Source organism: Neodiprion virginianus, chromosome 1 (assembly GCF_021901495.1).
Source record: "Neodiprion virginianus isolate iyNeoVirg1 chromosome 1, iyNeoVirg1.1, whole genome shotgun sequence".
Taxonomy (NCBI): domain Eukaryota; kingdom Metazoa; phylum Arthropoda; class Insecta; order Hymenoptera; family Diprionidae; genus Neodiprion; species Neodiprion virginianus.
The window spans coordinates 2,260,168-2,285,888 of record NC_060877.1 but is presented as its reverse complement, the minus strand read 5'-3'; the positions used below and the strand labels follow the sequence as shown (position 1 = coordinate 2,285,888).

Below are 25,721 nucleotides of genomic sequence, written 5' to 3'. Positions count from 1 at the left end.
AGTATGTATTTCGTATTCACAAATATTGTTATAGAAGCAGATCCGTGGTGACTAGAATATATTATAAATTATTTATCAACTATATTCGTTAAACGTGCAATGATTGTAAATGTTGTAATATAGATTGTAGTAAATCGTTTATTAAACTTTGGTTTACAGCACTCTGTATCAGAGTAAAGTCATACAAAATCTATTGTTAACGCAATTCCATTTATTGCATTATCTGTAAGTAGTATATTTTTCCGTGTTCAAATTGCAAATTTTTCAATTAAATACTGATTTTATTTGTTCTGGTTTACTCTTTCTTTGTATCTTCTCTCTCTTTCTCTCCGTTGCGCACGTTTTCTTTTTCTCGTTTCGTTATCGAATAATTTTAACATGTTGCTATTTATATTATTTTGAAAAATTATAATACGTCAAAATTGTTATGCAGGAATGTACTATTATTTTCTGCTCCCTAATTGTGTGCGTAACTTGCATATATATATATATATATATATGTTATGTATATTATGTATGTTACTACAGCTTGGATTTTATTGACTGTGTTGGAAATGACATAATCATTTCATATTTACCTGGCTAAAAACTAAAAATGTTCAACAGTATGACACACCAAAAGCAAGGCACATATAGAAGAATATCTGTTTATACTGTTATTTTCGCGCGTGGAAACTTCGTTAGTATATACGATCAAGTAACGACTCATATTAGTTGAACTGCTTATTTTCATGCTGACATTCTAAATATAAACATTTTATGAAACTTCAGTGGAAAGGAATAATAATGAATGTATTGATTATAAAAATCGGATGACAGTAACGTGCACACTAGAATAAAAGAATACTATGTAAAGGGAATAAAAAGAAAAAAAATGAATAAACAGCCGTTCGAATAAGAAATTAACTCTAAACACATTAAAAATGCAAATTTCTTTTTCTTTCTTCTTTTGTACATTCTATTTCAATAAAAAAATTAAAAAAAAAAAAATAAGTTAAAATTTTCTTAGGCAATCTTAAAAATAAAATTAGTCCTATAATCTACACATGATATTTCAAGCTTTTTCACAAACCTTGTCATAAGGAAAAAAAATTACAGATTAATAATTTCGATTCAACAAATGAAATTTAAAGAGCTGATACTTCAGTGATAAAGAGAAAATTCACCACTTACAATGAATGCAATCCACTTTTAACGTTAAGCATAACTTAGTAATCATCTGAATATAAAACTATGATTAGTTTCAAACGTTTCACTCTCTCAATTGTTAAAGACACAGAATAATATTTTTCCAAGTACCAGAATATAACAAACTCATTCCAAGCACCTGTAAACATTGGTTGCTGCATTCTTTAACGACGACATCTCTGATCAATAAAATTCAAACGTCATTTAAAATTATCATAAGAGACTTGCATTAATAATGAAAGTATAAAAGTATTAAAATTGTAAAAAAAATACGCAATCGGTAATGCCAAACTATGTTAACGGGTATTAAAAAGTATTTCCATTTATAAATGAAAGGTAATCGATGCGCTATGTGCCAATTTTTGGATATGAGTCCGTAACTATGCCTGGTACAATTCAATGCAATTTACAAATAACTGATTAATACAACGTTATCGTTAGGATTAAGCATAATATATCGATTGAACTTGACAAGTAAAAAAATCACTACAGACTGCCTTTTTTTTTAATAAGTTCATCCTATGCTACATTATATACATCTAGCAAGCAGCGCTCTGCCTTGTTAGTTCAACCTTACCTACTAGAATATAATATGTGTGTTAATCTATTTTTGGTTTGCGTTAAAATTTTTCTTCATCTATTTTTTCTTTCTTATTACTTTAATTGGGAATATTCGTTTAATATGGCATACATTCAGTTCATTGCGTTAACCAAAGTGCGTACATCGCACACATGTCCTACGTTTTTCATAGGCCTTATACCTTTCTTGAGTTTTTAAGATAAATATAAAAAAATATCATGTTTAAAAACTATTTAAGTTTTATTTAGTAATATTACTTTGAGGTGTAGGGGTTTAGAGAGCACGAAATTCTGAGAATATGCTAGGTTTTATCAAAAATTTGTTGAAATATTTAAGATGAACGTAATAAAAAAGTGACTTTCAAATATCAATAAACTGCTAATTGTAAAATGAGTAAATAATTGTGCGCCAAATGCAAGATAGTATTTGTTCGAGTCAGATTCTACCTTCACAGCTATATTACCTATAACTTATACTTCAATAAAACATAATATTCAGACTCTTGTGATGACAATCATGGGCCAGCAACGCGATACTGACAAGCTTGTTTGTGATATTTAGTTAAAATCAGGTTAAATACTGGAATATATAAGTCGTTTTATACTTTCAATGATTCTGAAAAATCTAGAAAAAAACATGATAAAATCAGTTTATTGGACAACCTGATACGAATCAAGATTATTTCAATATTATTTTAGCATTATATCTGTAACCAAAGATAATAACAATAACAGAATGTGCTTGAGGCGGTGGTATTAATGAGATAAAGTATAATCGTAAGAATTTTTTTTAGAAACAACAGATGAAGGAAGTGGGAAAATTGTTGCTTGTTTTACTACATGATCATTTTCAATTAAATCGGCAACGTATTGTCTGAGATTTGAACGAACAATCCATGAATTGTATGCACTATTTGATTTTTCGTTGCTATGGCACCATCTACCTACACTTAACATTATTTTCTGTATTATATAACTAAATTTCTTCATGAAGACCTGCTAACATTGAATAGCTACCGTAATTTTACTTTACTTTTGTTTCATTCGGGAAAACGTAACATGCTTTCAGTTTCATTGTTAAAATACAGATCTTGTAACACGTGAATTATATGGGCAATATTCTAAAACTTTGTCATTGACCGCTATTGACAAACATCCATTTGGGTAATGGTATTTTAGCAAAAGGATCAATAACTGATTTAAAAAATAAATAAATATACATATTTTTAATTTTCTTTCAATCTTTTATACCATAGCTTGACTAACGGAAAATGCGAATTCAGAAATCAACAAATAATTCTTTCAGTGGGCGCGGTCGAATTGGAAACAAAAATAGTACAATTCGAAGTAAGTTAATCGAATTAGCAATTTGCCAAAATATCAGAATCTGTCTTCACGCCATTTTTCAAATTCAGTCGGAAGAAGATTATTGGTACTTCTTAAGTCTTTTACAGCTTGATATTTTAGAAAAGATAATTGCTAAATTTTGAGATTCCGTGCACACGACGCGCTGTGTGTAAAATCAGAAAATCAAATATATAACACCGTACCTGAGATAAGCCAATTTTTTAGCTACTCAATCGATATTTCGTATTCCATCACCTGAACTTGGGAAAACAATAGTGAAGAGCCGACTCGTAACGGCAAACGAAATTTCACGCCGTTCAATCCTCATCTGCATTTCCTATATTTTCCTTCTTTTTGAATGGCCTTTGTTACGAATTTATAGCATGCTGCACCTTCGTTGTCGGCGTTTCTGTGGCTCCGGTCTTAGAACGGCACGCACAGCTTCATCAAATACTTGTTTCAAACCACGTTGTGTCAACGCTGAGCACTCCATATACTTGACTGCCCGTATCTGAAGTTATGTAAAAAAAAAATTACAGATAACTGACCGTAAGCCTGATTACTTTTGGTCCCTTTTTACCTCTTGTCAGAATTAAGGAGCGCGAGCAGGTTCTGTAAGTCGTGTATGCTATTCGAGCTTTACCTTGTTAGCCAATTTCTGTCCTTGTTCACGTTTAATAGCGCTAAGTCCTTGCTCAGCCAGAGCAGTGAGAGTCTCTCTGTCGTCCCGTAAATCAATTTTAGTACCGACAAGAATCATCGGTGCATCTGGGCAGTGATGTTTAATTTCAGGATACCACTTGCTCGTAACGTTCTCAAACGACGAAGGGCTTGTGACGGAGAAGCAGATTAAAAATACATCAGTCTGTGGATAAGAGAGGGGCCGCAGTCTGTCGTAGTCTTCTTGACCAGCAGTATCCCAGAGTCCTAGGCTTACTGGGATACCATCTACCACCATTGGGGCAGAATAATTGTCAAATCTAAAAATACATTACAACACAGATATCACAGAGATGTTTGTTCAAATTTATTCTGGCCAATTAATTAATTTCACATAATTGACTACATATTTTAGTTCAAGTTTACATCGCCCAGATAAAATTTATAGGGAACAAACATGATTAAGCAATTTCAAATTCTTCAACTCAATATTCACTTTCTAAATTGAATCATCAGATGTGGGAAAATGAAAAAATATGTTATTATTGAAGAGATGAGAGAAGGCCATTATTTTCTGTATCGATAATTATACTCGAGATTAATAATATGCTTTTATGGAGAAGGGAAGTTCCAGTAGGATAATTACAAACAGATTGCTTCCTGTGAATAGTGGGACATTTTGAAGCCATGCCTAAACTATTATTAGCCACCCTACTACTCCACACTTTATGGGGGGAGTACACGGCCGGGAGAGAGAATCACAGAAAAGACTTTAATTCAATATTGATCCTTCTCTTTTAATCTAGTATTTATTCAATTTAACAAATAGTTTCACAAACTGCCAGAGTTTCAAATACGATTTTTTCTTATTTCGGTGTTTTGAAATCTACAGTACAAAGATCAGAAATTTTACCACAAACAGCAAAGGGTAGTTTCTATTCCTGCTTTTTAATTTGAGATTGTAATCAACAGATTGATTGGTTCATATTTTGATAATGCGTAAAATAAAAGATTTGGTAAAATACCAAATCCAGCAGCAGTCATCAATTTACTGTTAAGGCATTGAAAAATTAGTACAAAGCTATGTCGCTCGCAAGATAATTTTTTGACTCGATTTGGGAAATGAAGTTCGTACAAATTAAAAGGTTGCGTTAGTAGAACTGAGGCGTGACGAGAAAAAGTAGGTGATTAGTTTTTTTGCGATAAGCTTAATTATACGAGATGGTGTGAAAATTGCACCGCACCAGACTGGGTGATTTTAATACGAATTACTTACACGGTGGGTACATATTCTCCGGGAAAACTGTCGGTTGTATAGGAAATGAGTTTGCAGGTCTTTCCAACAGTTCCATCGCCGACTACGACACATTTGATAGGCCGACCAGAACTCATGGTATATTAAATTTCTTATGGAATAGTGAAACGACCTACAGTAAGAAAAGGGTAATTAAATGCTGGAATAAAATGCGTAAAACCGGAAGGACGTAAGTATACGATAACTGAGTTGTCAATGCTCTCGGCTATAACCCTTAAAAAGGGGCTTGTCTTCGGCACTACACGCAGCTACGCGGCTAGAGTAAAATTTGCTAATTTCAAGAGTTGTACAATCCGGCGGCACATCGTCTACTCACCAATTTGTTCACAATATTGAGGATTTTTTTTTTAAATGGCACGATTTAGGAGGTAATAACTTTAGTCTGGTATTTCCGGGTTCGTTTTCCCTGCACTCAAGATGAAATTAGTGGTGGAACCAGAGCCATGACAAAATGTTCTATCCATATAGTTTTTGATAGTGTGTACTCGTAGTGGCTCTCTAACGTCATTGGTGCTGCGATCGGGTCGGCGGCCATTTTATATGGGGAAATTACCGAAGGCGACGCTTCTCGGAATTCGGGAAATACTATGACTCGCAGCCTCGGCCGATAACAACGACGTCGATAATACCCAAGGATCAATATGCAAGACCAATTGCATAAAGCAAGGCGTACTGACATGCATATTCGATTAAACAGTTGTCATGAAAATTGTAATAATGATTTGTTGAAAAGTTCATTCTCGTTTGGCAAAATGACGAATTTTTTTTCAATAGTACAACAGATTCTTTATTACTTTGAAAATTACTGAATTTTCTACCGATGACGATGTAATAAATCATTAATACCTTACGACAATAATACAATGGCAAAGGTATAATATACGACTGATATGTATGGATACCGTGTAACATGGAAAAGAAGTTTTTTTTTTTTTTATGCATATTTGATTCTCAGGCACATTTTCTGAAGTCTAAACCATGCTTGGTATTCGTCGAACAGCACGACAATGCAACAACGAGACTCTCTCATGCGTTTTGATGCAAATTTTATTCCACTGCAATGCAGCGATCCATTGAATCAGAAAAATAAATCGTACATCGCAAAACGTATACTTGTATCTACAGATCAAAAAACGTAATAACTTCGTATTTTATAGTTACTTTTCGTGATCGTATAAGCTGTCTACAAAGAGAACTTTCTTTGCATCCAATATCCGTTGTTTACGTAATAACAGATCCTTTCAATTTCTATTATGCAATTGTGAAATCTACGTAGAATAATCCGAGTATATATTTCCAGTTACCATAAAAATACGAGGTAAGCCATATAATCATCGCATATCTCGAAGGCACAGCTTTCGGTGAATGCAACACGTGTACGAATCAATTGGTTAGATATCTCTGGCAATAACTTATTGTAAGGGAGCGTAGGAGTGGTTTTCCCTTTCCAAAGGTATTATTATAATGGTGCAAGGAATCCGGCGTCTCCTTGTCAAGACTATTTTTATATTCGACGTCAGAAATAGATTGGCAAAAAAGTGTTGAGAAAAGCCGCTGCCGGAGACGAGGATCGAGAATATTTTGCACAAAACTTGACACACGTTCGTGAGTATAAGCGCACTGCATGGATATAAACGACGACAAACATGTTGATAACGAGTTTGATTCGTTCGTTGATCAACCGATCGACGCTCTTCGCATTTACGAAGCTATTAAACTGCGATTTGCATCAGTCTGCGCACATATCGAGGTACGGAAATGATCCGAGAGATGAGAAAAATAGAAAATGTAAGAGAGCGGAGAGCGGGAAGAGAAACGCTGGGAACACTTTCGGTAGAGCAAAGTCTGGACTTCAAATTTCGTCTGAATCGATTACTGACTCCATCCTGATGGAAGAATCTAAATTCACTGGAAGGATGTCAGGGGCAGTTATTATTAAAACAACTTTCGCGAGTAGAAATAATGAAATCGAAAACGAACCAGACGCTGAATTTGTCGCAAATTATACACAGGTGTTTTCGAAGGAGTTGGCCTCGAGATCTTGTTTTCTGGTTTTGACAGTGCTAACATTCGCTTTGTATCGATCAAAGATGAAGAGACTCGTTTTCTATGGTCCCTCCTTCACAGGCATTGCAGTAATAGAGGAAGTTTGGGAGTTTTCGAGACGCATTATATAAGTTCGGCCTGTCAATTTGGAATGTGATCCGCACATACAATAGTCCAGAGTCCTGCGGGGTTAAAGGATATCATTCTCATCGTATCGCGTTTTGCTGTAACGGTCAATTTGGCCGATCTCATTTCGTTGCAGTATACAAATTCAACAACGATTTTCAATCGACCATAAATTTTTTTTTCACCGAAGCGATTTACATATACGTATGCGTATACAACGCTTAAAAATTTCGGTTGAAACCTAATTTCTGGAACTTCGTGTACAGGCAAAAGAAACATTGCTGTTGTGATAATGACATTTCTGTACAAACAATCACGATATGTTAAAACAGCCCGGTCATAAACGGAGAGTATATAGGTAAGTAAAAATATGATTGTACCAAAAATATGAAAGTTTCGAATCCTTTGAAGGATATCATCACTTAGTTACCAGTACCAGTCAGTTTGTCGTGGATGGTTATTGTAGCTGCGTGTAACTTGTCCAGCCGGTAAATAATGACCGCATAATTCTTAATTTGGCGTTATGAACGTTTTGCACACTAACGATAATGAGGCTCCTCGCCCTTAACCGTAGCCCTACTTCCTCCCACAGAACACTTTTTACACGGAATTGAAACTGAGAAAAACACGGGTCACTAGCATTGCACTGGGAAATATATATTTTCGATAAATAGTTGTTGCCTGATTTTTCACATAAATCGTACAAATGTTTTTGATTATTTTAATTTGTATGAAGGCGCACGCGTGTGGATAGTTGACGTTTTATAGTTTTATTGCTAAAAAAATCATTGCGGTACCTGCGATGCGTAGGTACAACGTAGATATATGATACATGATGTTATAGTCCGGCGGATCAATCGGAATTTTATTTTACGGAAGCCGTTCGTCTACATTTTTTTTAAATTTATTTATATATATATACATATTTTTTTTCGTTTTGTTCATCGTTATTGGGAAATCGTTCGTTAGGCGGGAAATGGCGTGTATAACCATGCCACATTACTTTTCCGGGTTGATATCCATGGTGTAATTTCTTCTATTTGCAATTAATTCTTTTGTGGAAAATGAAAAAAAGAGGGGCGAGGGGAAAGGGTGAAAAAAAAATATCCCAGTCATTAAAGTAACGCGGTGCCATTCATTTGTGACGTGATAAAAATCAATCTTCCTGTACATGTGTTCGTAGCTTATAGACGAGAATTCGAATAAAAATTCTTTTTCACTTGTATTTATACGCCTGTGATCAATAACATAATGCAGATGATTTTGAATCTTTTTAAAATTTTCCGGCTTATTCTAGAGGTAAAATTCTATCCTATGATATTTTAATAACGATAACAATACACACACACACACACATATAGACGAACCTATACCTATAAGGCATGCAGCACGCACACGCGATGTCCATTTCTAAATTACACAGATAAAAAATTAGTCACTCTTCTCGACGGCGTATATGTATAATAATATTGTTAGCCTGCCTGAGAGGAAAAAATTAGGGTGACTCGTAATTCCAAGAAGGGGTATAAAACCATGCCTATCAACTCGCTTACTCGGCAACCGTGAAAACGGGCGGATCACAAACGCGTCCCTGGCCTTCCAGTCGGGCCTTTTTTCCTTTATATTAACCGTGGGATACATTTACGGATAGCCGTATACGCCAACGTCGACGAATCAAGAGATCTGTAATTACGAAGAGCGGTTACCCATTCGAATAAAAGAGACTTCTATATGCGATCAAGTTGTGTACTTGCAAATTGTCTGAACGATAAAAAAAATAAAAAATTTTTTTTTAAAACTTTTCTATTGCAAGAGTTTCAAATTTCACCCACGAAATAGCAGGTCAAAGATCCGAATTACGCAGGTACTATTACACTACTGTACCTATACATACCTATACCTTCTGTATTACCGTTTATCGCAGTGCGTGGGCGCAGCAGCAACGCGCGTGTATCCGGAACATTTGCGCGAAAGAAATTACGAGTAAATTTAAAAACGAAGCGAGAATTGAACAGAAGCGAATATTTGACCGATTATTTTGAACGTTTATCGCGGCAAACGAGTCAATTCGCGTAGCTTGGGAATTGAAGGAAAAGAAATCGCGAAGAAAGGAACCCCGAAGATTGAAAAATTCGGTGCCCCAGATCTCCGATTTATCCCTCTGGCTAGTCTCAATTATTGGGTGTAATTTTCTTTTATTCGGAATCGATAAGTGCCCGAATAGTTATTCAGAGCTGACGGGAGTTGGGGGAAAATCAAACGCCCGTACGATACGCGGTTTAACCGTTCGTTTTGCGATTAACTTGGATGAGGCGATTGTTGACCGTAACTCGATTGGCTGTCTGGTCTTCGGGGATCGAGAAACGTTGCCGCGGGCGTAATTAACACGTTGTAGGTACCCTACATTGATGCCTAGGCGGTGAATTCGATTGCCAAACTTTACGCGAGCAACACACTCGTCAGTCGTACTCGGCCGAGAATCTCCGAGTCGAAACTTAGAAGCCACAGCCTCCGCAGCGGCGGGTGCAAATTAAATTCGAAATAGAGTAATAACTGCCTGACGTACGCGACGTACCCACGTCGATATTCCTCCAATTTCTCACACGATGGTGAAAAATTTACGAAATTTCGCCAAGTTCGAAGCCGCGGACGGAGAGAACAGACGTAGATTAATGAAATCGAACAATTACACAATTACACAGCTTTTATTTAATGTATTCTCGACGCGTTGCGTTGCTTCTTCAAACATTCGCACCTACTGGTTAAATATATACCTACGTACATTATACGTATATGTATAATACAAATGGGAGGAATAACGCAGGCGGCGTGAAACTGATCCGTTTTCAAAACCGATCGAATGAAACAACGCGCGAAATACGCCATGGGGAAATACGAGACGATATCGACGCTGTCTATAATGATACTCGATTCGTGTTGTAAAAATATTATACGTATGGAAACAGTGCCGGTTTACCATTGGCCACTGGCTCCCCGGGCCAAGATTACGTGACCCCCCTTTCCAAAAGGACGAATTATCAGCTTCCTGCCCGATCCACTCAAGCGAATATAAATTAACGAACCCGTGTAAACAAATTTTTAAGACATTTCTTCAGCTTTACCCAGAGCTGACGACTACGACGTACAAAGTTTTTCTAGCTACTTTTTTACATTTTTCATTGTTTTCCGTTTTTGAATTTTTCATTTTTCTTTTTTTTTTGTGTTACTTGTTTATTTATTTTTTTGGATATAGAACGTATTACCTTTTAAATTCTTTCTTGTTAAGAGAACGAAGGTTCAACGAAAGATTTTGAAAACGAGGAGAATTTAACGAAATTTCACTTTCCGGGCCCTTTTGTCTGTGAACTTGTACGATCAGTGTTTTCGACTATACGTATGCATTCGGGTAAACAGTATTAGCGTCAACTCGACGACAAGACCATTATTGATAGTCCCGTGGGAAGATTAACTGCCCGGTACTCGGTTAACTTAATTTTGCGTCTCCGCAAGCTCTCCCTCGGCGTCGTCTCTGGCCGATCGCCTCGATCCTCGATCCTCGAGTACCATCCTTCGACCCCGCTGATCTCTAGTGAGAGAGTGAGTGAAGGAGTGAGTGAGAGTGAGAGAGAGAGAGAGAGAGAGACAGAGGGTGAGCTTTACGACTTTCTCCAAAAGCGAAAGTCCGACGTCCTCGACGCACGAGGTTGCACGACGTCTACGTCGCGTCGGCCCGCAAAGCACACAGACGCTTCGGGACGGTCTGCAAGAATTAAACCGTGCCAACAGATTCTTAAATTACGATCCGCGTCGTTGTTTGCACCTGATCCTTCCATCGCCCCTTAAAATTCACCCACTGATCCTTTTGGCATTCTCGGAGCTCCGCTCTCTGCCTGCGAATCTCCGAATCTGCTCCTAGCTCTAACTTGTCGACAATTTATCCAATACGTCGGCAGTCAGATGCTTAATCCGGAGTCGAATTATTCCGCGAACACGATGATCAATAATATGCCCGATGCGCGAAGGATGGAAAATCCGAAAGAACGGATTTGATTTTTCCTCTCATATTATGGAGAAATTCTCAGGCCCGAATTAACCGTAAGGCTGGAAAGTTTATAGCTTCAGGCCCTAGAACTTTTCGCCCCTTCAGTTTTCAAAATCACAATTTGTTACAATAGTACCAAAGTTTTCAAAAATTAGGAAACGTGAACTCTTATTAATCTTTACCAACGAAAGATCTGCACAAAGTTCGTAAACTTTATGTACACACATGTAAAAAATATCGTAAACCGCTAATTTTTTCCCTATTATCACAGGAAAATCTAAACGATTTGTCTCTGTTGAGCAAAGTGACTAATATCGTTCGTAATTTAGATTTTGAAAATGTAAAAGATGATCATGCCCGCATTAAGGCGGGAAAAAAAAATCAATTATAATAACTCAATATCGTAATACAATATATTTTAATTCAACCTATCGGCCCATCTTGCAGGACCGACATTCGGCCTTTTTTTGTAGAGCGTGTCCCCTTAATTCGGGCCTGACTGTACACCCTGTGTTTGATCGTTAAAACCGCTGCTAAAAATATATTTACAGGTATATAAATAGCTGTAAAAAAAAAAAAAAAACAAAGGGTAGGTACCAAATGCCAAAACGTACAACAATGCCTGTGTTACCTATATTATAGATTGACGTTTTTCCCGCCTCATCGCCACGCGGTTCCAGGTTTGGCGTATAATACAGAAGTGAGTGCAGGTAGGAATACGGTAATAAATTAGCGGAACTATTACACCGGAAGCGGTTCGCCGCGGGACCCATCAGCGAAATAATTTTCCCCGATAAATCAATGATTGGTTGAAGAGTTTCGTTCGGGGTAGACAGCGCGATTCTACGAAGAATGGCGATCGTCGTTCGTCGGGTGACAAACGTCGAGAAAACTTGCGAAACGGCCGTTTTACTGTGCTCTGAGAGAGAGAGAGAGAGAGAGAGAGAGAGACAGAGGAGGGAAGAGAGAGTGCCGTCACTCGTTAAATCAAGCTTAATTAGCGCCCCGAAGGAACGGGTTCCAGGTCTGCCGCAACTGCGCGGTAGAAGCGATGTGAGAAATTTTTCGCCAGGATCCAGGACGAGGGATGATTAATTTCGCAACGTTGCAGCTTGCATTACATATACGCGATACAGGCAGGCGGTAAAAATATTATAACGGGGGTGTTAAGATCCTTCCTGAATGTATGCTCCCGCTTTGTCTGGCTACCTGCGCCAGGTGGGGCGTAATAAGACGCGAATATTAGAGGGAGAGAGAGAGAGATAGAGAGACAGGGAGAGGGCAAATATTAAGAGAAACTCGACACCTGAGCAACCGCCGACCTTAGTTCAACCCGCAAGCACTTCCTCCCGCATATGCGCCGGGGGATCAGAAACGACAAACCGCGAGTAAAGCTCGGATCCCACATGGCTGAGGCGTTTGCGGGACGAGATACCGAGAAACGCGAAACGCGAAGCACTGTTCTACTCGCTTTATGTAATTACCTGCATACCCGTAACGCCACACCATGCGGTTACACCGTGTTATTGCACAATTACAGCTAACGTGCTTAGGGGGCGTTCAGGGGATACGGAAATCGTTGCGTCGAAATTTTTCTTATATCATTTGAAGGGAGGGGGGAGGGCTTTAACTCCGACAGAAAATGACAAAATGAATAAAAAAAAAAAAAAAAAAAACAAACCTCAAACTTCACATGTCGTAATTTATGGATGCCCTCTTTGTCGCACGCTTACCGCGTGAACAATTGCAAATAATGGGGAAAAGGAGAAACGAAACGTGGCAATTTTTTAACCGCGCGTCTCGCGCTCCGTGTATACGAAAAGCTTTCAAGCCGTCGGCTGATTCAAAGGATTATCGCGGATTCGGACAAAATTGTCAAACGACTCGAGACAGCGGGTTCTGGCTTCTCGACCGCGATGCTAATACGACCACCCCGTGTCTTTACAGGGGCGGCAATTTAATTACGTGCCTACTCTTTCGATGACACGCGAACCCCGCCCCCGTAAGCCCCCCGTATACCTTAATGCACGCGGAATGGGGTAAAACCCGTCAAAATTCGGATATACACGGCGGCCTCACGGACCCGAACGGGCATTTCTACGTTAGGCCCGTTATTGTTGCCCATTGTTCGAGGGTAGGAGACGTGGGATATTCGCGCGTTAATTGAAACATGATACATTCGGCTATTGTCGGTTTCCCCTACAATATTAACTACGACTTAATTAACGCACGATCGGCCCCGATTCAATAAAAAATTATCAGGCACTCCCTTGTCGACGTTTCCTCGTCTTTTTTTTTCATTTCTATTATTTTTAACCCATTTTCTTCTTTTCTCAATTCACCTCCTTCTCCGTCATTTTTATTCTCAAAAGCCTCGTGATAATTCCCGTTCCGTTCGACGCTGTTTTCTCAGCCCTTTATTAAGTTCCTTGCGAAAATTTGCGCGATTTTAACCGGCGGCTGGGACGCCACATGTTATACCTATATATATATATGTATATATATATAATATAGAACGATATGTACGTGTATGTATATACGACTCGATTCGAGAAGTGGAAATGCTTCGGCGGGTGCAAATGTTATGGGACAGAGCGGGCTTTTAAATGATTACATTGTTGGTTCAAGGGTCCGGGAAAAGCGCCGTTGTAACTCATAATTGATTGCAATTTCGTGAGGCGAAAAGTGCGCGGTTGGAATATTCCTTTTTTCACTTCCCTTTCCCTAATACTCTGTCCGTTGGACCGTGCGGCGAGATTCGCGTGTTTACCTTAAACTTGTATTTTTTCGAAATTTCTGCAGAATTTATCCAAGCATCGCTGAAGGCGCGGAGAGATAAGGGCAATATCTACAGGGGCTTCGTACATGCATACGTAGGTACGCGTTTCGATATCACGCGAGAGACGACTGACGGAAAAACAAGGAAAAATATATTCCGTTTATTTCAAACCATACGTGACTATCTTTCGACAATTGTTTTCTCCTCGCTCGCGGTATAAGAAAAATATTTCAAGAAACGTGATTCGACGATTCAATGAAATTCTTCATGTTTATTCGCCGTTTATAGGGAATTTATTTTTTCACTAATTTTTTATCACCATTATTCGGAGGCCTTTTAATTTCGTATCATTTTGTAAAATAACCGTCTCAATTTCAAGGTATCGCTATTGTCGCTTGATACGGCAGTAACGAACAATTTATTTTAGTCAAGTTCTTTTACCGTAGAATTAAGGCAAATTATTTTCTATCGGTACGTGATAATTTTTTCACTGCAGAAATAATTACCAAACAATTAATCAAATGTAGGCAATTTATTTTTTATCTGCAAATGCACGACGTTCAAATCTGACCCGGTAAGTAGTTACAGATTGATTTTTAACAACGATACATCGTATTTTTTTTTATTGCAAAATGATCGTACGCAGGTTATATTTACATATACCTGCACGTGTGTCGTGTATCATTTTATCCATATTAAACATTTTTCTCTCCGATAATTATCACACGCATATCTCGCTTAGATAATAATAATCGGCTTAGGGGATGTACAACGTATATACATATATAGGTATTACATATAGGTGTGGGTATTGTATAGTTTAATTAAATAAACCGAGACACTCGGGCGTATTTGAGGATTTTATTTTTAACGAGAATTTTTTCACTCGTTGTATACACCTACTCAGAATAAATATATTGGAAAATCCCAAAACACAGAAAACGTTCAATCTCTAAAAGTTCATGAAAAATAAGAAAGCCCGTAACAATTACCGAGTCATACAAATTTTCCTCGCAATATAATAACGTGTCCAAATAAAGTAACGACATCGATTCAACGTAATCATAAATTTCACAAATTTGAAAAACGATATCGTTCAATTATTCTCCAGCTGTTCAGGCATTTGGGTTACATAATTCACACGATTTTCGGTAAACGCGTAGATTTTTTCCGCCCTGCGCAGATCGTATAAACTCTTTAGCCGAAAATTTTTCCCGTAAGACTTGGGTATGCGTAAGTTTACGATCCAAACACATGAGGCATAAAGATGCGAGTCGTCTAGTATAAGACAATATTTTAAATTTTTCCTTCAATTAGGGTAAAAAGACGAAAAACAACTTACCGTCTCTGCATAAATCCACATCTACAACGTTGATTGCAACATGTTTCAACGAACATGCGTTGTTCTTTAAATTGTGTTATTTTTATTTTATTTTTTTTTTCATATTTTGCATCCGCAGTTTGTGCGTCTGAAATGAGTTTTTCTCAAAAATACTGCACGATGCGACGACAACGTCGATTTTCACGAGTCGAGTTGCGATCGGCGGATCGATCGCGATTGAAGGATGGAAAAATCGAGGCCTAGTCGGGGCAACGAAAAGTGAAATAGCCTAGGTGCTATAAAGTGCCGGAGTTAATACTGACGCACGTACGTTTCACCTGTGGGATGCGATATTACATGCCTACATTACCTACATACGTACGTAGCCACGCATGCGAAGGGTGCAGGCAGGGCATCCCTTGCTCGGTCGTCGGCGCGCAACCCCACCACGACCCCCGGGTCGGCAGTGAGAGAGAGAGTGGGACGGAGAGACAGAGAGAGAGAGAGAGAGAGAGAGAAAGAGAGAGAGAAAGAGGCACCTGACAGTCAGCACCTCTATAAAAGGATCGGCAGAACGAGGGAGCAGCCCGAGTTCAGGTGCAAACGCGTGTGTTTAGGTATAGGTATGCATATCGTACGATTAGACATTTTTTCGTACGACTAACCCCGCGAATCTTCTGCAAGAGGAATTTAATTCAAGTATAATTATAGGTACGGTTACACGTATATTATTTCAAGTTTGACTCGATTTCGTTCTATTCGTTGTACTACACTTGACGCTGTTTTCAAATTTCGCGGAAAGAATTACCGATGGTGGTGGATGTTTTTCGACTTTTTTTTCTTCTTTAATTCTTTCATCTCTCCCCCGCCGGAAGCACGTTAAATTTCTTGCAACAATTGAATCCAAGGTACGTATTCTTCGGTGAAATTTGTCATAACAGGCGCGGCGCCTCGCGTCGTTGTTACTCGGAGTACAAAAAAAGGAATAAAAAAAAAAAAGAAGAAAAAATAAAAAAAAAAACAAAATCCGACCAACCCTTTTCTGCAATGTATGTAACATGTACGAGTATCCGCGGGTCAACCTGTTGCAGATTTTCACCTCGCGGTTAGATGGAAAGGAGAAAAAAAATAGATAAATAAACGTTACAAGAATTTAAAAAAAAAAAAAAAAAAACTCGCTTATACGCGTTATTATGCTCGCGTTTAAATGACGCGCATCACCGTTTTCGTTGCACGAATATTTTCGTTGTATTTCATTCTTGAACCGTGTGGAAAGACATCTGTTTGTTCTAATTTATTTATTTATTTTTTTTGTTCTTCTTGTAACGCAGTTACAAATTTTTGGATTTTTGTTTTTGTAATTTTGTTCTCACACCATCATCGGCGTAACGGTGAAATACGATTCTTAGGCACAGAATATACGTACAACAGGCGCGTAAAAGCGACACATCGACATCGATACGGTTGTGACTGGTAGAGACCCCGTTCGAGTGATGAAATTTTCTTCTCTATTTTGTTCTTGGGTATGTCGGATAGTACAACGGGAAGGCAGAAAGGACGAAGGAATCCGGGGGGATAGAGTCCATCGTAAATCCATCATATACCATGTAAATATACGTACATATATACGTGTGTATAAACTGCAGCATAGCTGCGCTGGACACTGAAGGCCGAGGGAAAACTCTGTGGAAGTTGGAGGGACGCGGATAAGGCTTCAAAGGGTCGGACACGCGGAACTTTCACGCCTGGATCGGTCTGTCGTACCTGTGCGAAGGAAAAGTGAAGAAGTAATATCGATAGAGTCAGAGATCACGAGATGCAGGAAAATCGGGCGAACGTTTCCTCGTCGAGTAAAGGCCACGCTTTTGCCCTCAACGCGGTCACGAGATCGTTAATGTTCATGCTTGTTTTCTGCTTCGCCGGATGCGCCGCTGGTGAGTAATCAATTATGCGCTTGCCGTAGGTGTAACGATTGTGTTAATTAATACCGCGAAAACGGAAATCGGATAATTGCCGAGTGTTGTTACTCGAATTTATACAATTTTGAAAAATTTGTTTATCGCAATCCGTGATTGATAATTTAATTGTCTTCGTGCAATTTTTACAGACGTTTATTTGCTCGATCAAAGTTCTGCACGCCTATGTGTATGTGTGTAGGTACGCGTGAACGATTATTAAATCACACCGATAAGTCGTGATGCGATGAGTTATAATTGAAACGTCGCGGGATGTTAAACCGTCCAAGTTTCGTACTAACTAAGTCCTTTACGTATCGAAGAATTAAATCGGAACAATCAGGTCTATTGTGTACGTGTAAACATGATTTTCCCTCGCGCGGCGTTGCACGGTTGGGGAACATAATTTGATTAAAACTTGACTTGGCTAAACCGCCCGCGACGCGCTTGCAAATAAGTTGACACTTGGAATTTGGATGGGCAAATTACTTCACAAGAGAATTTGCAGCAGCACGCTGCGAAACGGTATTTTGAAAATATTCGATCGATTTAACGAATACCGAGAAATGAATACTTTCGAATAATTGCTGATTCGCGTTAATGCTTTTTTAATAATCGCGAAAAAGAGGTCGACGCATGCGGTGTCGCTTGTTTCGCTGCGACGGGCTTATTTTAATAATCATGAAATGTGACGAGGCGTATAATGTAGATATCAAAGCACGCAATGATACGCGCGCAGTTACAACATCGTACCGTCTGTAATAATCTCTTCAGAGGCCAGCCCGCTGGGCGATTTTCATAATCAACACGCAAAATTGTTTCACGTAGGTTTGGCTTTCGCTGATATTGTATTAATATTGTACAGGTGCGGTATACGTGTCTATACGTTATACTTATAACACCGACATCTCGCTCCGTAACGTGATTAATAAGCTTGATCCATTTGTCTATCGGTTGTTAATTAAATTGTGACTCCCGGCGAGCTGTTAACGAAGGAATAATACATATATATACATATGTACGTATATACACGGATACAACTCGACGCGCGGTTTTCAAGAAATCCTGCAAGAATACGATTCAGAGGAAAAGAATACGTGTAATTTGGTATCTCGTTAAAATCGACCGGCCATGCTGGACGAATTCAAATCATTAAAATGATTAGAGCTTCGCGAACGAGGAGGATGGTTGAAAAAGAGGGGGGAAAAAAAGTAAAACAGTACGTGCATATCCGTGACCAGTTATCGTACGCTGTATGCCAAAGTTAGGCGGGTAATTAAGCTAATTTCAAATTTCCAAGAGTCCATGCGCGAGAGAGTTTCGCGAATTTATTCAAACACATACGTATACCTTATATGTACGCGAAATAGGAATGACCAAATATAATCGATTATATTTTCCCGATTAATCGAGTATAATCAAATTTTCAAACTCGATTATTCTTCTGAACAATCGGTTTTTGTTTTCTACTACCAAGAACAACGCAATGTACGATATTTATTTATCTGATCACGGTATTAATTATCATCATTTTCTTACTTACTAATATACCTATTTGATATAATTAGAGAAAAGATAGATGAATATTTTCACCTGAGATTTAAAAATAATTTGAACGAAACTATAAGTTACCCAAAATTTTTCCGCTAATAAGACTACGTACTGATATTCAGAACATTTTGGATTCGTGTCCACCGTTTCAAAAAAAAAAAAAAATAAATAAATGAAACTGAAATAAACGATCAATCGATTAATTTTTACCGATTCGATCGAGTCGTGTCGGATTATTTTTTTGTAATCGGTTAATCGACGGACCGATTATTTTCAGTTCAGTGGCCATCGCCGTAACACGAAACGTACCCTGATAGCAGAGTCAATTTAAAACCCGCGTATCGACAGGGTTGTCTCCGCGAAATCACGCGACGACGAATTTCATAAATTGCGCGTTTTATACCGCGGTATATCTATTTACCTTATCGTATACATACAATTTCGGATAAACGCTTCGATCACTCGTCGTCGCAGTTGTAAACACGATCACCGTTTTTACCGTGAAATTAGATATGAATATTGAGCGTGACCCGCGGGGGAGAGGATCGCTGATTGTGGTTGATAAACAGGACCGGCAAGGATGATCCTCGGGGATTTAGAGCGCGATTCTAGCGCCGCTTAGCCTCAGATTAATACTTGAGCCATAAAATTTATATTTACCTTGACTTATACCGCGTGCATGAATAAACGCGCGTATACGGATAGCGATGGCCACTCGATCAAACGTTGAAAAATAAAACAAATAATTAGAATAGAGCATTAATCCGAGCCGGTGTTTGAAGCGCGACGTGTGACGTACGCACGCCTCGTACCGGCACCTTTGTTATTTCATTCTATATCGTATCACAGTCGTACAACTACACTGATTTTGCGTTGCAATTGGCAAAAAGGGATCGACGATAGCGCAAAATGGTTAAGCGTATAATATGCGTTTCTCGGTGTACAATACGGCTAGGATTCATTTTAGATTTCTTCGATCCCTGCACTTATTTTTCATTTCAATGTGTTTTCGTCGCTTCTCCTTTTTTAACAAAGTGCAACGCAGCGCAGATTTCCTCTCGCATTTTTATACCAACTCAGATTATTGCTAGAGTCGTCGCTTCTTGCGTACGCGGGCGTGAAATACAAAAATTGCGAAACGTTTATTGTCACTGTACAGTGGGAGCATCGCCTCACGTGTAACGCATGTGACACGAAATGGCAGATATTTCCATTTCTAATTGAAGTGCGTATAACGGTTCGCCCCTCGGGATGTTGCGTTCGCCCAATTACTTAATGGTCTGTTTAATTAATACGTCTAATTTTCAAACGCTCCTCAGGCTTTGAACGAGTGACTCGATGTGAGCTTCGAAATCAAAACCCTCTTCAAATTTCGAATACTTACTCATCGATATTACGGGCATACCTGCGGTATAATAATCACCGCCGATGTGAAATACCGCGATTTGCGTATAATAATAATAATAATAATAACAACAATGAGAATAATAATAATGAGAATAATTGACAGACTCTGTCGGAATCAGAGCTCAGAGCTGTAAAGGAAAGTTTCGTCCGATCGTGAAACGAATCGTTGGCGCAAATATGAATCGCAGAGTAGAAATTACATCGTGCAGTCGAAAACGAAAATACGCACACACACGCAAGGGTAAATCAAACATTTGAGTTTTACTCTATTTACACATTTACACGCGTGTATTGTGAGGGTGTGAATTTCTACGAATGATTCGTAAATAAATATGTAAGGAAGAAAATTGGAAGAAAATTATCAAGAGCTGCTAATGAAAAATCAACTCATTCAAACAGGCACGGATGCACGAGTCTCGACTCTACGGTCCGCTGGTTTCGAACTAGAGAGGATGATTGCGAATATCCAAACGCGATTCCGCCTCCGCGTGAAAATTAACGAATGAATTACGTTACATTTATACAGATATCGTTTTATAAATATCTCCTTCGTACATTTGTATAATTCTAATAACCGCGAACGTAAGATGGTGCGAAAATAATGTGAAAATCAGCAGCGGATAATTCCGTTCATCCGTCAACTACGAAACGTCTCTAATACGCAATTGGGCAATGAAATTACAGCGGTTTCTTTTCACGAGAAAAATTAAGTTAAAGACCTCGCGGCTGCAGATGCAATTCGTTTGAACGAGAGTTTAAGACCTTAAAGTTTTATCTGCAGCATTAACTGCGGTAAAGTAAAAACTTTACCTACACAATTTTCCAATGGCTGCAATAATGGCGTGTAACTACAAGTTCGTAACAAGATATTTATTCCTATATTTTTATGCATAATATGCGGTCACCCTCCGGGATCGCTGCAGCTACTTTACATTGTATGTATTGTACATAAGTGTATAGATATATATATATATACCTGTATATAGGTATATAAGTACGGTTCATACACATGTATATATTTATATACTATACGCAGTGCAAACTTTTATAATATGAAACCATGTACGTGTATTCGGCTTCTATTCGTTGCACACACGGGTGTCTACTACGGATGGTCACCGAGCTATTTTATATTATTTATTTGTGTCGAAAAAAATAATCGAACAAGATTCGATTGAATCGGTAAAAATTGATCGATTAATCAATTATTTCGTATTGTTTTAAACGGTGCGTTTGAAACAAATGTTGCGTGAATTTCAATACGCAGTAGCGGAAAAGTTTTTTTTTATAATTTATAGTTTCATTTCAAATTGTTTTTCAATTTCAGGTAAAAATATTTATTCATCTTTCACTCGTTACGCGAAATAGGTACTTAGTAAGTAAGACAATGATACTAATTAACACTTTAATCAAGTAAATTGACATTACATTGCGTCGTTCGCGCGAGTAAAATACAAAAATCGATTGTTATGAAAAATAGTCAATTCAACCGAAAATCCATTATTTTTCGTCATTGTTAGTGTCTACAGCGCAGTCTAGGTATAACAACGTTAAAATTATACGTAATATACGACGCATGTTACGCGCCACATGACCCGACCAGAATTTACAAGTTTCACCTGAGAAATTTAATCCGGAGGAGACAATTAGCGTAGAAAACTGAGGGAAAAACAAGGGAAGGAATGCGAAAAGGTGCGCGGTAAAAAATTCTACGTAAGGTTGTTTTGCACCAAGGGCCAAACTGCAAACACACTCAATAAATTAGCAACCCAACCACCTGTTGGTCGCGTACTGTCCGTAGGATAGCCAGTTTAGGTACACCGTATACAGGTATGTATTGTATATACACACATGTACATGCGGAAACGCGAGAGAGAGAGAGGGAGAGAGAGGGAGAGAGAGCCGCTGTTTGAGTCGATGAGATTCTGCAAATATTTGCGATTCAATGCCAACACAGCCGCGCGCCGAGTCAAATTCACGGCTTCTGTGTATACAAAGCTTACGTGAGCTTGCAGATGTATCCGGTGATAGCGAAGGGTTCTCCCAGGGTGGATACAGTAAGGCAAACAGCGATCAATGATCCTCGTACTCTATGATGTCATTATTGAGAAATAATAATTGGCTCGTTGGGCCAATTAATTTTGCGCCTTGCGTAACGCGAAGTGTTTTATACAATCAGCAGTAGAATTTTCGTTTTTCTCGAGATCGCTCGCAACATTACACACCGGGATGCCTGCTCGTGTATATACAATGTGGCAAGAAAGATCGTAAATAACGAATTGGAATTATTATTCTGCGAACTATGCGAAGCGAAAATACCGGGCTGAAAAAGGGACGTACATAATTATTAATTGCTCTGCCCGCTGAGCTTGCCAACTGTCGGGGAATTAATTAAGTCCTAGTTCAACCGTGCGACCTACGTGCTTTGGGCTCGAGGATATAATATTTCCACAGCTTTCGTTGTGCCCGGATTTATAATTTATACGCTCCGTGTGCTACGCCAGCGGGGTCAGAAATTATGCAGCGAAATTTGCGGAACCGTAAAGGACGCGAGGTGACGAAAGGTTGAACGATCGTAGAACCGTGACGGCTGTCGATGGGCCGTCTGAAATATTTCGCGAAATTTGCAGCCACCGTAATACACCGTATGAAATAATACGACGCGAGATATATATCGAAACCCACTTTCGGGCACCAGGATCGCGGCGCGAGGGTTTTTTATTGCGTTTCATTATTTAATTCCGAAGCCCTTTGAGGCGAAATGTGGCTTACTTCACTTGCTCTTACAACGTCTGATTTCTTCTATGGGTGTAAAATATTCGCCGAATCTTGTCTTCCGTCACGTTTCTTATTTCTTTATTTTTCAGGCTCCTGTCTCAGCTACGGACACTCGTGTTGGGGCGGTACGCATTGCTTCAGATTCATTATATCTACCCTACTTTCACTTACCACCTTGCGAGCCTGAGCTTGAAACTTATTTTGAGAAAATTTTTATCCGCGACGCGAGGCTAAATGTTATTGCGGCAATATTGTACAGCTCACGGGAAAAGAAGCGGCCAGCATAATTACCCGGCCGGTGGTAACCGTCCGGAGAACGACGAGCGTCCGGCGATTCCGGGAGGTTCTGGAAACGAAGCTGCTGGTCAGTCGCTGCAGGATCGGTGGGTGCTTTCGCGACTCGTAACACGCCAGCTTTCCGCCCCCGCAGGGGCGCAAGAATTCCAAGAAAATTGGTACAACTCGAATAAAGGACGAGGGCACGGTCGCAGCTGGGACTCTAACGACGTCGGCGCCTCTTCACCGGTCGAAAGCGTGAAAGCTCTACGACGGTAATAACGGGGCAGGGTGGAATTTCCAAATTTCAAATGCTCCGGAAGCGCCAAAGTCTGAATTTTTTCGGGGAGAAATTTTGAAGCAAAGAAGTAAAACTTTCAAGAAACATCCGAGTTTCGAATGGTCCGAAACGCGGCGCTCAAGGTTCCGAAAATGTGAAAATTCATAAATCTGAAACATCGAAAACTTTCAGTTCTGTGAATTTCTGCCTTGGTGAAATTTCACCGCTTTGATCTATCTTTGCTTTCGATTTTCGATATTCTTACGTTCGGAGTCGTGGTCATTCCGATTTTCGGAGTACATTTTTATTTTCGGAATTTTCCTCTATCGAAACTTTATTTTTCCGAACTTTTCTCTATCGTAACTTCAATCTTCAGAATCTAGCATTTTGGAACATTGAGCCACCGGGTTTCCGAGCATTCGAAACTTTGCTGTATCGTAAAAGTTTAATTTCCGTACTTCGAATTTTGCCATCGAATAATTCGGAATCGGATGCTTTCGGAACATCTCAAATTTGGAACCTCAATCCCGCCACCTTTTCTGTAATTCCTTTAATTTTCAATATTTCACCGAACACACCCGCAAAGTTCTGTCCTTGTTCGTTGACGTCTGATTTTCTTTCTCTCTTTCTCTCTCTCTCTTTCACAGAGACGAAGTGGAGGCCGAGAACGACGACGACGACGACGAGGAGGAGGATGAGGAGGGGGAGGAGGAAATACGCGACGAGGAGGTCGTTGTTCCCCGGGTTATGTCGCGGGAGACACGAGAGCAGGTTTTGGAATCGCGAGACATTTCGGACGACGATGAACTGGTACTTTTGCCACCCTCCAACAGCCGTTTCAAACCGATCGGACAATCGCACAGGCTGAGATTATTCAAGATCTTGGTGAGTGTTTCCGGATGAAAATATCAAAGCATAGATTCTTATTTTAATACTTGATGTTTCTTCTCCTTCAGAACGGATCAGCTGGAAAATTGAAGTAAGAAGATGGCGAAATGGCTAACGCAACGCGACTACTGACGGCATATTTTATTTACGAGAAAAGAAAATTTATAAATTTATTTATTGACAAGTTATAATATTGTTGCTATATTGAACTATTATTATTATGAATTGTTATTCGTTCTATCAACTTCAAGGTGCTCCGCAGATGTGTAATTTGTATTTAATTAAATGAAAGCGGGTTGTATTCTTGTATATTGCACGTGAATGACGTAGAGTTTACTGTTTTTCCTTTTAAAAAGATATTTAATAATTTACTAAATTATGGGTGATAATCACGAATACCAAAACAATATTTCAAGTATTACAAAAATGGAAGAGGAGTGAAGTATTCTATATCTACACATGCAGTGTACCACATCTGTATTATTGTCACGCGGTGACAGTTCATTCTTGGCTCATATTGATGGATAAATATTGTAGAACAGAATTTCGGTCTTAATTTGAAATTTGTGGATGTTGAAATTCAATACGTCATATGTCATTGCTATAATGTCACAATGATTCCCCAGCTACGTTATTCGCCAAATCGATTGATTTATACCGTACGCGTCTGAAAGAATTTTTCTGGAAATTTATGTGAACACTTGAATAACTGATGTTCGAATATGGAGAGGGCATTAGAGTGCGGTCGTGCAATCAAATAACACGAATTGTGTTGAAAAAGTTAGCGATCGTAGTAACAAGAACGTTCTGGAAGACAGGGTTCGATACATGCGAAAATTGAACAATTTAATTTCCCACCATTTTATGGATCTGTGAGTAATCCGATGCTTTAAACTAGCGCCAAAGGTAAAAGGCTGGACCTTTTGCGTCGTAGTTTTGTTTGAAACAAAAAATCACATAAAACGCAAAGATATAGAGTTGATGACATTGATTGTTTCTTTATCAGGTGTCGAATCATTTAATGAGAAGTCTGTCGTTGAATTAATTGGCCTTTACGAAACGAAATATATCGGGCCTAAGTATCTTTAATCAGTGGCACTGTTCAATCGAAATATATATACATATATATATACACATGAATATACGTTATGAACTACTGTATAATAATATGCAAAATTGTTTG

At 38.8% G+C, this 25,721-nt stretch overlaps 2 protein-coding genes across 4 annotated transcripts; one reads left to right on the top strand and one right to left on the bottom strand.

Moving 5' to 3' along the window:
- Positions 1-120: 120 nt before the first annotated feature.
- LOC124296816 (ras-related C3 botulinum toxin substrate 1) lies at positions 121-5,596 on the bottom strand. Its single transcript, XM_046747214.1, has 4 exons — positions 5,406-5,596; positions 5,051-5,201; positions 3,758-4,094; positions 121-3,625 (listed from the first exon to the last, which is right to left on the bottom strand). The coding sequence occupies exons 2-4, from the start codon at positions 5,164-5,166 to the stop codon at positions 3,491-3,493; spliced, it is 588 nt and encodes a 195-aa protein (XP_046603170.1). The 5' UTR covers positions 5,167-5,201; positions 5,406-5,596; the 3' UTR covers positions 121-3,490.
- Positions 5,240-25,681, top strand: LOC124296814 (uncharacterized). Of its 3 annotated transcripts, none has more exons than XM_046747211.1 (6): positions 5,240-5,258; positions 17,050-17,337; positions 23,184-23,219; positions 23,354-23,645; positions 24,298-24,535; positions 24,607-25,681. In XM_046747211.1, the coding sequence occupies exons 2-6, from the start codon at positions 17,220-17,222 to the stop codon at positions 24,631-24,633; spliced, it is 711 nt and encodes a 236-aa protein (XP_046603167.1). In that variant the 5' UTR covers positions 5,240-5,258; positions 17,050-17,219; the 3' UTR covers positions 24,634-25,681. The 3 variants fall into 3 exon arrangements, with proteins under 3 accessions (XP_046603167.1, XP_046603165.1, XP_046603166.1); XM_046747209.1 differs by lacking the exon at positions 5,240-5,258 and adding an exon at positions 15,981-16,114; XM_046747210.1 differs by lacking the exon at positions 5,240-5,258 and adding an exon at positions 15,985-16,114 and having other exon boundaries at positions 16,940-17,337.
- Positions 25,682-25,721: the final 40 nt, after the last annotated feature.

What these genes read in the sequence shown, in the direction of transcription:
- LOC124296816 (XM_046747214.1), bottom strand. Translation starts at nt 5,166, where the DNA reads ATGAGTTCTGGTCGGCCTATCAAATGTGTCGTAGTCGGCGATGGAACT. An exon ending in GGAGAATATGTACCCACCGT is followed by an intron (nt 4,095 to 5,050) that starts GTAAGTAATTCG and finishes ATGTATTTTTAG; the next exon opens with ATTTGACAATTATTCTGCCC. An exon ending in GACAGAAATTGGCTAACAAG is followed by an intron (nt 3,626 to 3,757) that starts GTAAAGCTCGAA and finishes ACATAACTTCAG; the next exon opens with ATACGGGCAGTCAAGTATAT.
- LOC124296814 (XM_046747211.1), top strand. Translation starts at nt 17,220, where the DNA reads ATGCAGGAAAATCGGGCGAACGTTTCCTCGTCGAGTAAAGGCCACGCT. An exon ending in CGGACACTCGTGTTGGGGCG is followed by an intron (nt 23,220 to 23,353) that starts GTACGCATTGCT and finishes AATATTGTACAG; the next exon opens with CTCACGGGAAAAGAAGCGGC. An exon ending in AGCGTGAAAGCTCTACGACG is followed by an intron (nt 23,646 to 24,297) that starts GTAATAACGGGG and finishes TCTCTTTCACAG; the next exon opens with AGACGAAGTGGAGGCCGAGA.